General features: G+C 49.3%; 1 protein-coding gene across 15 annotated transcripts in view; it reads right to left on the reverse strand.

The window, feature by feature from the left end:
* The window catches only part of FGFR2 (fibroblast growth factor receptor 2), a 120449-nt gene that overhangs the window by 83601 nt on the left and 24724 nt on the right, over positions 1–12124 (reverse strand). For 8 of the 15 annotated variants that reach the window (XM_003922141.4, XM_074382978.1, XM_010332307.3 and 5 more), the window contains exons 3-4: positions 1122–1388; positions 182–259 (exon numbers count right to left, since the gene is read on the reverse strand). The exons of 3 other annotated variants lie outside the window; for them this stretch is intronic. In XM_003922141.4, the coding sequence (XP_003922190.1) occupies positions 182–259; positions 1122–1388 (345 nt within the window). The remainder of the gene's footprint in view (positions 1–181; positions 260–1121; positions 1389–12124) is intronic. 4 more of the 15 variants (XM_039465117.2, XM_074382982.1, XM_039465116.2 and 1 more) reach the window with 1 other exon arrangement.

A 12124-nucleotide genomic window follows, 5' to 3' on the forward strand; every position in this document is an offset into this window, starting at 1 on the left:
GGCTGTGCAGCAACACTGGTTTATTCTCAGGTTTGAAAGTCAGGAAAGTAGACACAGCGGGGAAAGGCAAGGGCCGCGGGACACAGCACAGCGCGGGACAGTGGACAAGAAGACAGGCGACGGGCAGGACTTCCCTCCGGGCTCCTCTCTCAGGGGCCACTGGAGCCGGGCGGTTACTTACTCTCGTTGTTAGTGCTCTCACTGACAAAATCTTCTGCGCCATCGGTGTCCCCCTCGTCATCCCCAGATGAGACGGCATCTGTACGCAAAAGAACATATTGCATGGATGTGTTTTTGTAAAGCAAAAAGGCTGCGATGATCGACAACGGAGACCTTCTCCATAGCAAAGTCAACAACCCAGGAACCCCCACAAAGAGCCCGGGATTGTGTTTAGTTAATGTCATTTGAATGGCTTAAAATTTCCCTCCGTGATGACACAGTTGGTCTACGTTATGATTCTCAGTGTTTTCTGCTTTCACGCTATTGAAACGGGATATAAAATTGGATGCACTAGAACTGGATTTCAAGCTTCAAACAGTATTGAAGCCCTCGACAAAGTTACCAATTGTGTAGTACGCAAAGACTCAAAACTGAACCTTTCAGCATTTGGGGTCCCCTTCAAGAAAGAAATTCATTTCTAACAAAACGTAGTCCCCGTGTGGCCCTGCTCATCATCAACTAATTTCCTGAAAGCAGAACTTTATACTCGGCCACAAAGAGGGCATGCTCTGCCCCACTCACTGCATAGAAGGAAATCAAGGAGAGAAACTCAAACTTTAATAAACGAATCAGAAATCTCGAGTATCCAAATTTCAGTCCTATCTTCTAAACGCCAAAGATGTCAGTGGTACGGAGTTGGAGCGGGGGAGCATGTATTTACTTAAATAAAAGTGTGCTCTCTTAAGAAAAGCGTTACTTTGTGCACAAGAATTCTGTCATTCTTAACGATTGGCCCTTCTGGTGCACCAGATCCCAAAGAAGAATTTGCAAAACCATGAAGCTATGTGCCTAGCATCCAATTAGAGATCTCATTACCTTTGTGCTTGGCAAAAAAAAAAAAAAACGTAAATCAGATAATGGTGACAGAGAAGAGAGAGCGCAATGCTCGCAGGCCAACTCACCTGTGACATTCACCATGAAGTACCAAGTTTCACTGTCTATAGTCCTAGTAGCAGTACAAGCATAGAGGCCGGAGTCTCTAGGCGTGGCGCCCTTTATCTGCAAGTACTCCCCAGTAAGCACTGTCCTATTGCTGGGCCCCAAGTGCACCCCATCCTTAGTCCAACTGATCACGGCGGCATCTTTCAACAGGCAGCGCACCTCTAGCGACTCCCCTGGCGCAGCCACGTACACTTCTGGTTGAGAGATTTGGTATTTGGTTGGTGGCTCTGCAGAAAGGTGGGAGAGAAGATGGAGACAGATGGGAAGGAGGGAGAGGAGAGAATGTCCAACAAAGGTCAGTGGAGGCTTCTTCCCAGGAGAAGCTGTTCTTGCTTTGCAAATGGCCCCAGCAGGCATCCACCTCTCCCCAAGCCCCAGGAAGCCAGGAAGTATCTGGAACAGCAACCAGAGGACACCCCCAGCAAATCCGTCCTGGCTTAGTTCCCACATCCTACAGGGCTTTAGAAACAAACCAAACCATAGCGCGGAAGGCTATTTCACAAGCAAATGTTTAAATTGATTGCCCAAGTGTGCTTGCCCCATGATATCTGCGAAAATCTGTTACTGTGGTATGTTTTATTTCTAAGAATGCCGAGTTTTACACATTTGTACGTTAAGTGCAACTGTGCGTCTCACACACACATACGCTCTTAATTATTTATTTGTGCTAGACCTGGTCTGTTGCCCCAAGGCCAAGCTTCTTAAAAGGAAAGGTCTCAAACTCAAGGAAAACTAATGGATCCCTCTACCAGATTTTTCGCCACCCAGAGTTTTCATGAGCTCTCGGATTCAGATCAGTATTTTGAGGGTCTAGAGACCTAATTCTGTGCTGCGTGAGCTGAGACATGCTGCTGTCCTCAGAACGATACAAGCCCGGAGGCCTTAACACCAAAAACAAAAAGAGCAACATGCCAGACATCTGCAAGGCGGTCTCCACTGCACTTAACAGGGGTCCTGAAATGAAGCCACTGGGTGCTGCGTGCCCAACTCCACACGACAAAGCTGAGTCCCACCCTGCTCACAACTCTCACCACACACGTCCCAGGCTTCTTCCGTGGGGATAGTCCTTCCTCTCTCTCTTCCCTGTCACCCACCCTCCAAGGCCCAAATCAAGCAGGGCCCTCTGTGATGGGGGTCACCCTACATCAGTCACTCCCCAACTCTGGGGTGGAAACGCAGTGGCTCCCTCTCCTTCCACCGTACATCTGCCCACTTTGCCAGCTCACGGGATGCGCCATCTTCTCATGAACGCATCCTATCTCCCCAGGGAGACACCAAGACCCTAGAGGAAAGGTGTGGGTCTCAGGCTTCTCTGTGCCTCCCCCCACTGTTCCCCCCACTGACCCCATCCTGCCTGGCATACACAGGGCCATGTGGAATAAGGTCACAGTCCCCAGATATGAGCACGAGATGGGACCACAGGAATCCAACCCACACAACCTCTCCACTGGAGCCGAGAGGAAGCCTTTGGCGTTTATTAACAGCCAGAGCTGCTGGCTGTCGTGGCCACCCACGAGGGCCCATGAAGCGGGCTTTAGTCCCTCCAGTGTGAAGTGTGAATGGGACCCAGAGTCCCAGACCTGGAAAATGCAAAGCTTCCCGGCACTGGGACAGCACCAAATCTGGGCAGGATCAAAGGCAACTGTTTTGCCTAGACACCCCTCAGAAGGACAAATCTCCCGCAGGAGATTGAAATCAAGTCAATCTGTGCTTCAGTCCCACTGTGAAAGCAGTGAGGGCCACATGCATTTGGGACGAGAAATCCCCCCTCACCACCACCATCAACAGCTACATGGGCGGCCCGGGGCTTCCCAAAGGCATGCAGGCCAAGGCCCAGAGGCCAACTAGCACGTGAGCACACAGAGAGAATCACAGCAAAAGGAGGAAAGCAGAAACTCAAAGGAACATGGACAAACACACCCCAAAAGCAAGCCAGGAAGGCCCAGCTGATGGGCCGGTTATGTTTCCAGCGTTTTTCTCACTCAGCAATTGCTTACTGCACACCTGCTACACACCAGCCTATTCTGGAAGCTCCAGAAGCAGGAAGAGACAAGACAAAGACTCTGCACTTGTTTGGAGCATCCATTATGGTGAGTGTGACAGACAATAAATACAAAATCTACAAAAAACACAGTGTGCTTAAGTGTTAAGAAGGACAAAGCAAGGTACCGGAGCATACACAGTAGTGGGGGAGGGCTGGTCCCTTGCCAGGACGTGGCGGATGATGGCCCGAGGGCTGAGCCAGCCACCGCTTGTTTTTGTAAACAAACCTTTATTGGAACACAGCCATACCCATTCCTTATTGTCTGGCGGCTGCTTTTGTGTGTCACAAGGGCAGAGTTCAGTCGTTGCAACAGAGATCCTATGGCCTGCAAGGCCCACAATATTTGCAGTCTTGCCTTTACAAAGATTTTTAATCCCTGATGTATAAGGTGATCAGAGAGACTTCTGCAAAGAATAGGCATTTGAGCTGCGACGTGAAAGACAACGTGAAGTTTAAAAGATGCCAGGAACTCAGCTGGAAGGCTCTCAGAGCAGGTCCCTCAAGGCTGGTTAAGTTAAAATGTAGCTCAATTGAGTGACTGATAGAAATACTTTCAACTATGGAGACCAAACAGAAAAAAGAAAGGAAGAGAAATACGAGGCGGAGGAGAAGCGGGCAGGGATTCAGTCTGGCCCCAAATCTGGGCCCATCTCCCACTCCCAACACCCTAGAGTCACAGATTCATTCAACATGAAAACTGAAGAGGCCCCAAAGGCTACTGGCCCGACCCCTTTTACAGCTGTCTAAGACAAGGACCAGACGTCCTCTGAGTCCCAGGTCTCCAACAACTCACTGCTGAAACAGCCCCCATCATGCTACAATGAATTTACATTGCATTAGTCTGGGTCATAAAACAATCAATGTCTATTATGACAACATCACATGACCAGCAAGTCACCAAGAATGTTCTGGAATGTACTTTCCTCTTAGCCAGAATTGGTCACCAGGGCAGCCACTGAGCAGCAGCAGCAAAGCTTCCTTCCCTTACAGGGGAGGCATTTGGGACCCACGCGCCAATCTGCCCCATCCTGACCCTCAGATAAGGTGCAACCATGTCCCTATGTCACACAGTGGAATGCTCTAAGACTGCATTAGGGAAAAATGAAAGATAAGCAAGACATTTGCAGTTGTGATGCAGAAAAATCTATCTCCTGGCAAAAGAGGAATTATGATGTATGATTTCTGTTTTTAAAGGAAAGTGTTTAAACTGACAATCCTTTCTGTCACCTAAACTCCATAAACCTCCAAATCTTAACGGAAACTGGAGGTATCTGAGCTGCTGGACTAACACCTGCTGTTCTAGAAGGGAGAACAGGGGACAGGGAGGACCTGTATCTTATTCAGAGCTGGACACGGGAGATGCCTAGTAAACGGTGCTGTCCTGGACGAGAAGATGATGAAGCCCTGAGTTCCACGCCTCTCCATGCCTGCTTAACCTCTCAACCTGGCGTTCCCCTCTGTTGCAGGGTAAGAGTTCCCAAATACAGGTTTATTATTGGTGAGACTCCAATAAGCCAATGAAGGTAAACTCCATCTTCAACTACATCCTGTTGAGCCAATGACTGTCTCTATCACTGTTATTCTTCAAGGCGGAAGATGCTTGCCATGATTTTTTTAAGCACCATGATTTTCAGAGAATAATCACAGAACGCTTGGATTTCTTTTTTTTTTTTTTTTTGATTGAGATGGAGCCTTGCTGTTACCCAGGCTGGAGTGCAGTGGCACGATCTCAGCTCACTGCAACCTCAACCACCCAGGTTCAAGCAATTCTCCTGCCTCAGCATCCCGAGTAGCTGAGACTACAAGCACGCACCACCACACCCAACTAATTTTTCTGTATTTTTATTACAGACAGGGTTTCGCTGTGTTGGCCAGGCTGGTCTCAAACTCATGACCTCAGATGATCCACCAGCCTTGGCCTCCCAGAGTGCTGGGATTACCGGCATGAGCCACCACACCTGGCTGGAACACTTGGATTTCTATCTCCAGATACAAAATGATTTTATATGAGTCCCATCTCAATGGACAGTTAAGATGACTTGATGTACCAAAATTGCTTTTGTCCCAGTAAAACCAGATCAAAACTGTCATCCAGATATCCAAGCTTCAAGGATACCAAAATATCACTCCCAAAAATACACCGATGAGATAATGATGTTGATCCATAAAAATCAAGCCATCCTGGCTTCAAAGTCTCAAACCAGTAACTGCTGTCTTGGTAAACTGAGAAAGCAAGGACTCCACCCCGCATCCCTTCAGTGGTCATTTCACAAAGGGCCCATCTTGGGGATCAGCAGGGCCTTAGGTAAACATACCAGTGATATCCCTGGGTACGCAGAAGACCTCAAGCACTTGTTAGGGAGAATGTGTGAATAAACACAGGAGAGAGAAAGAGGCTAGGGAGAAGCCATACACAGAGAAGGATGTAAGTAAGAAGAGAGGCGGGGGGGCGGGGGCCACACGCTGCGGAGGGGCCAAATGCCACACCAGTAGCCTCCCAGGCCACCCAGTGGCCCCCTCAAACCCAGCCTGCAGGGCCTAGCACACGTGGCACACATGAAAGACAATCCGGCCAGGGGACCAAGAACACAAGCCCCTAACAGCTGGCTCAGTGGAAGCAGCTGTATCCCTTCCCTTGTCCTTGGGTCCATTTGCCATCCTCAGGACTCAGCTTCTCTTCTGGGTTTGAGTGCTGCAGGTCACCTGACCCACTGCCCACTCCCTGCAAACATGTGGTCCCTGAGCCCCCATAAGTCCATCCCCGAAGTTGTACCCACCTGGCCCCGTGCTGTGCGGAGCCAGGACAATCAGCGAATCCCCTCTGTGCCTGCATGCGCAAAGAGGCCTCCCTGACTCTGGACCACCTCTCCCTGACTCCACCAGGCTGTACAGCCTGCTCTGTGAAAGGGCAAAGAATTCCCCAGGAAAGGCACATAATTCCTTTGATAGTCATACGAACATTTCCTGGATTTACTTTTTTCCAGAGCTGTGGCACACTTTCACCTTTCCACTGGGAGCGCACAGCCCAACACGTCCCTCGTCTCCTGCCAAAACACAATGGGGAGAAGGTTCTAGAAGCTGCTTTGCTATGCACAAATGTTCTTTCGGAGTCTTCCACAGACAGAAAATATGTTTCCATGTATTTTTCACATTATGAATTAAAATTCAAAAGGAAGCAAGCAAGCTTCACACTAGTGTTAACTCTTTGTCACTGTTTCCTAAAACTGCTAAACAAATAAGGCACCACGTCTCCTTCCTGGGACACAGCTCAACACCCACTTCCACTGCTGTGGCCACACCACCATGCACAGCCCTGCTGGGTAAGGCTCAGTTGCTTCCATGTGAATTTTCTCCCAGAAGTTTCAAACACTTGGGAAGTACCAACAGCAGGTTAGCAAGCAGTTTCTTTTTTTGTTTGTTTTTTTGAGATGGAGTCCCACTCTCTCATCCAGGCTGGAGTGCGATGGTGCGGCCTCAGCTCACTGCAACCTTCACCTCCCAGGTTCAACCGATTCTCCTGCCTCAGCCTCATGGGTAGCTAGGATTACAGGTGCACACCACCACACACGGCTAATTTTTTGTGTGTGTATTTCAGTAGTGACGGGGTTTCACCATGTGGCTCAGGCTGGTCTCGAATGCCTGAGCTCAGGCAATCCACCCACCTCAGTCTCCCAAAGTGAGCCACTGCACCCAGCCGCAAGCAGCTTCTTTTTTAAAAATTGACTGTTGTGATTCTTCAAAACTGAGAGATTGGTACTTACACAGCTAATCAAAAAATACGTGGGCCAGGCACAGCGGCTCATGCCTACAATCCCAGCACTTTGGGAGGCCAAGGCAGGTAGATCACCTGAGGTTAGGAGTTCGAGACCAGCCTGACCAATGTGGTGAAACCCCATCTCTACTAAATATAAACAATTAGCTGGATGTGGTGGCATATGCCTGTAATCCCAGCTTGGGAAGCTGAGGCAGGAGAATCACTTGAACCCGGGAGGTGAAAGTTGCAGCAAGCTGAGACCGCGCCATTGGACTCCAGCCTGGGCAACATGAGTGAAACTTCATCTCAAACAAACAAACAAATAAATAATATGAATAACAACAGGTATCTGCACGTTTCCTCTGAGTAATTCCTGCCTTGACCTGGCCTCCTTCCTTCCCTAAGAAAACCATCCTGTTATTCCTTGGGAGCTCGTAGGACCTCCGACTGGGGAGAGAAAGAAACTGAGGCAGGGACTGCCTGACTCTCCAAGCTCCTCAGCAGATCCTGGCAGAAGTCACGACCTCTCGGTGTGATGTCACACAGATTGCCACTAGCCACAAGCTGCATGAATTTACCTCTCCGTAAGTAAACAGAGAAAAAAATCCTCGAGGTATGTGAAGATAGCCCCAGGAGGGGGAAATCTTGTAAAAGTCAAAAAGACTGTGGCCTCTGTGACTTCACTGCACCCAGTCAGCTGGACTTCTCGCCCGTCTCAGCGGGAGGGTTGTCTTGAGACAGTGGAAACAGTGAAGGGCTTAGAAACAGTAAGCTATTTCAGGTAACACTTTCCATTGCCAAACCAGCGATAGCAGCACTTCAGACTGTCACTTTTTATAATGTTTGCCTATAAACTTTTCCCGTGTGGTTTTTGAAATGGCGCCCAAATGCAAACAGAGAACAGATGGGAAACCTGAGTCTTGCCCCGGCCAATCACTTCACGGAGAACGGAGGACAGATTTAAACTGTTAAGGAAGAAGAAAGCAGTTTCTACAACGGCAAAGCTCACTCCACTGCTTTTCACGGATGAAGCCTTGTCTGAGGTTTCCCAGGGATGGTGTCTTTTCCACCGTCTCGATCATCCCAGTTCCCTGGATGTGGCGGGGTCACCCTGGACACATCCCACTGAGATTTCTCCCTCCTCCAAAGTCAGGGGTGTCCAATCCCTAAACATATTCCTCCAGAAAGAGGAAGAAAGGGAGAAAGAGAGAAATCCCTGAACAAATTTCCCTGGAAGAAAGAGAGGGAAGAAAGAGGAGAGGAAAACGAAAGGAGAAAAACGGAGGGAGAGGGAAGAGGCAGGGAACAGGAAGAAAGAGGGAAAGGGGAGAGGAGAAAGAGGGAGGGGCAGAGAGAAGAGGCAGGGCAGGAGACACTGCCTGGCAGGGTCGTGGGCTGCAGGTACCTGCTCTTACCTGGAGTCCCAGCTGGGACTCCCAGAGGCACTGTAACAGGAGCACTGGGGAAAGGGCAGTAAAATGGCCTTGGGTTCCTGGCGCCCTCCCACACCTCCTGCCACCTTGTACAGAGTAAATGTCATGGCTGCAGGGCTGCCAGTGTCTTTACAGAGGAAGCAGAGTCCAGCTGCAAATGTCGCTACGTAGTCACTGCGCACAAAGCACACGGCAAGTAACTGGCCGCCCCTGTCCTCCCTGGTCCAGTAGCCCCCACTGGCCCTCTTAGTCTGGAAGATGTCCTGTAGTGGCCATGCCCAGTCCCGGTAAGAAATCTTAACCAGTCAGTACCCAATTCTCTGTCCAGAGGAACAGAAGAGAGATGTGTCATGTACATGGCCCTCCTGAGCTATCTCTTACAATCTCAAACAGATACAGAGTCTGCACAGACAGACATCCAGCACAAACAGCACAGCTTTTTAGTAATTGATGACGTTTCTGCAAGATAGGGGTTCTGGGAGAGCCTCGCCCCCTCTTTCCTGTAGCACAGTCTGGGCCTCGATGGCATCAGAACTTATCAGCAGAAGGAAATAAAGGCAATGGAGGCCAGGTGTGGTTGGCTCACGTCTGTAATCCCAGCACTTTGAGAGGTCAAGGCAGGTGGATCACCTGAGGTCAGGAGTTCAAGATCAGCCTGGCCAACATGGTGAAACCCCGCCTCCACTAAAAACTCAAAAAGTAGCCGGGCACGGTGGCACACGCCTGTAGTCCCAACTACTCAGAAAGCTGAGGCAGGAGAATCGCTTGAACCCAGGAGGCGGAGGTTGCAGTGAGCCCAGATCGCAACACTGCATTCCAGCCTGAGTGACAGAACTGATTCCATCTCCAAAAAAAAGAAAAAATTAAAATTAAAAAATAAAGGCAATGGAGTCCCACCGACCAAGTCAGAACTAACCACCTTTGTGTGCCCTGCCGTGAGAGCTGTTCACGCAGCACCGAAGACAGCCTGCTACTGTCCAGACATCCTCAAAGCCTCCCCTCTACAAGAACCTGCTTGCAGGAAGACGAAATTCCTCACATCCAAAAGAGACCTTATAAGGCATAGGTACTACGTGTTCTTTAAGGGAACGTGGACGGGACAAATACTCCACACAGCATAAAGATGAAAGTTCTCTACCTCAAGAAATACTGCCAACATAAAAACAGGGGGACACAAAGAAGTCAAAGCAACAAATAACAGATAAGCATGCAGGCTGAGAGGCTGCAGTCCTCTGCAGTTGTCAGGGTGTCTGGTACGCTCAAGTCGGGACCGAAACCTCCCTGGACGGTAACACAGATGTGGTAACAACAGCTGACAGCCGCCTCTGCAGTGGTAGCTGAACTTCTCCAAAAACTCCAGACTGGCTCACCGATCAGATGGGATCATGGCTAATGTCTCCAATGTGGTAACCACTAAAAATTATACATTTGGCCGGGTGCAGTGGCTCGCGCCTGTAATCCCAGCACTTTGGGAGGCCGAGGTGGGTGGATGGGTGGATCACGAGGTCAAGAGATCGAGACCATCCTGGTCAACATGGTGAAACGCCGTCTCTACTAAAAATACAAAACATTAGCTGGGCATGGTGGCGCATGTCTGTAATCCCAGCTACTCAGGAGGCTGAGGCAGGAGAATTGCCTGAACCCAGGAGGCGGAGGCTGCGGTGAGCCGAGATAGCGTCATTGCACTCCAGCCTGGTTAACAAGAGCAAAACTCCGTCTCAAAAAAAAAAAAAAATTATGCATTTAGGCACACCCCTCATATCATTTGAGTCGGTCTTTGAGAAACACGGTGGATGGCTCTTCATGTTTGAAAGAAATGTTGCTGCCCATAAGAAAATAAAAAGGCGCACAGAGCAAAGAGCCTAAGAATGCACTCACTGAAGAGGAGTCGCCATGTCTCCCAGTATCCCCACCCGAAGTGGAAACCCACACTCCGTGCTTAGCAGCATGCCTCTCGTTTGTGATCTGATGTTTTCGGCTCTACTTGTATTTCCTTCTGCGGCAGTACCTGGACTTCTCCAGAAACTCCGGATTGGCTCACGTCCCTGGTGACCAGACAGGATCATGGCTAATGCTTCCAATATGGTAACCATTAAAAATTATATATTTAATGTTGATGATAGTGTTCTCAGAAAAAAAAAAAATGCACAGAGGGAAAAGTTTTCTCCCTGGTCCCAACGAGTGTATTAAACTCATATTTCATGAGCAAAAAAGTCCCAATGGCCCACCAAGATGCAAGTATTGAATCAGTACGGTGCGCATAAATTCCTAGATATGGGCAGCCTTTCTTGAGCAAGAACTTCAAAATTGAGACTTTTGTTCTGAAAGCATTTCCCAAAGCGGCAGGCCGTTAGCGCCCAGGAAGTAGAAACTTGCGCTACGAGTTATGGAGAAGTCCCCGCACGCCCCGGCTCAGATGTACAATGAGGAGTCTGTGTGCCTGGCTGCCTGGCCAGCCCAGCCCGAGCCTCCCACCTTCTGAAAATACACTTGCTGGACGTGGCAGAGAGCACTGGTACATCTTCAGCCCTTCAGGGCTCCCTGGGGCATACTGTTCTAGGGAAATCCCTCTCATCGAAAGGCATGTCGGGGGCTCACAAGGAGGTGAAGAGGTGAACGGGATGGGATGTGCTTGGCCTTTCATGATACAATCTCAGAGTCAAGAGTGGCCTTGCAGAGTTGTCATCCTATAAAATGAACACACTGTCATCTCCCGTCCTGAAACTGAACCATCTGGTCCCAAAATGCTTCCATACCCTGAGCCCTCATGACAGTGCTCAGCCAGAGGCAGCTCTCTTCATCTTATAAAGTAGTAAAGCATGGGCAGGCGCCTCTAATCTCAGCAACTCAGAAGACTGAGGCAGGGGAATCACTTGAACCTGGGAGGTGGAGGTTGCAGTGAACCAAGATCACACCACTACACTCCAGCCTGGACGACAGAGCTAGACATTGTCTCAAAAATAAAAATAAATAATAAATAAAGAAGTAAATCACCTGTCTCATCAGACAGCCATACCCCAAGCCTCTCATGGTCCCTTAGCATTAAGCTTATGGTCTCATTTCTGTCCCTTCTCTGATGACTCTTTAGAAAAGGCATGGTGGTGCAGTAGCCACCATGTGTTAAAAGTATAGACCAAGGCCAGGCATGGTGGCTCATGCCTGTAATCCCAGCACTTTGAGAGGCCGAGGAGGGTGGATCATTTGAGGTCAGGAGTTTGAGACCAGCCTGGCCAACATGGTCAAACCCCATCTCTACTAAAAACACAAAGATTAGCCAGGCGTGGTGGTGGGAGCCTATAATCCTAGCTGCCCGGGAGACTGAGGCAGAATAATTGCTTAAACCCGGGTGGCTGAAGATGCAGTGAGCCGAGATCATGCCACTGTACTCCAGCCTGGACAACAGAGTGAGACTCTATCTCAAATATACATGTATATATTTATATATATCCCAAACCGACCTGACACTGACACTGAAACTCTGCCACTTACAGATCGTGTGACCTTGAGGCAAGTCCTCAGAACAGGAACAATAATGAATGAAACAGGACACAGAAGGCACCAAGCACAATGCCTGGCACTTACACATCCGCCATCAGAAAGACCTTCTGGCTGAAATCCTCACTCCTGCACTAAGCAGGAAAAGAAGCAAAGCCACCTAGCCAGGTCTTTCAGTGTGGAAGGTCCGGCAGTGAGAGGAGGGGGCAGAGCTCCTGCTGTATTTCTCAACCCCGA

This window comes from Saimiri boliviensis, chromosome 12, assembly GCF_048565385.1.
Source record: "Saimiri boliviensis isolate mSaiBol1 chromosome 12, mSaiBol1.pri, whole genome shotgun sequence".
Classification (NCBI taxonomy): domain Eukaryota; kingdom Metazoa; phylum Chordata; class Mammalia; order Primates; family Cebidae; genus Saimiri; species Saimiri boliviensis.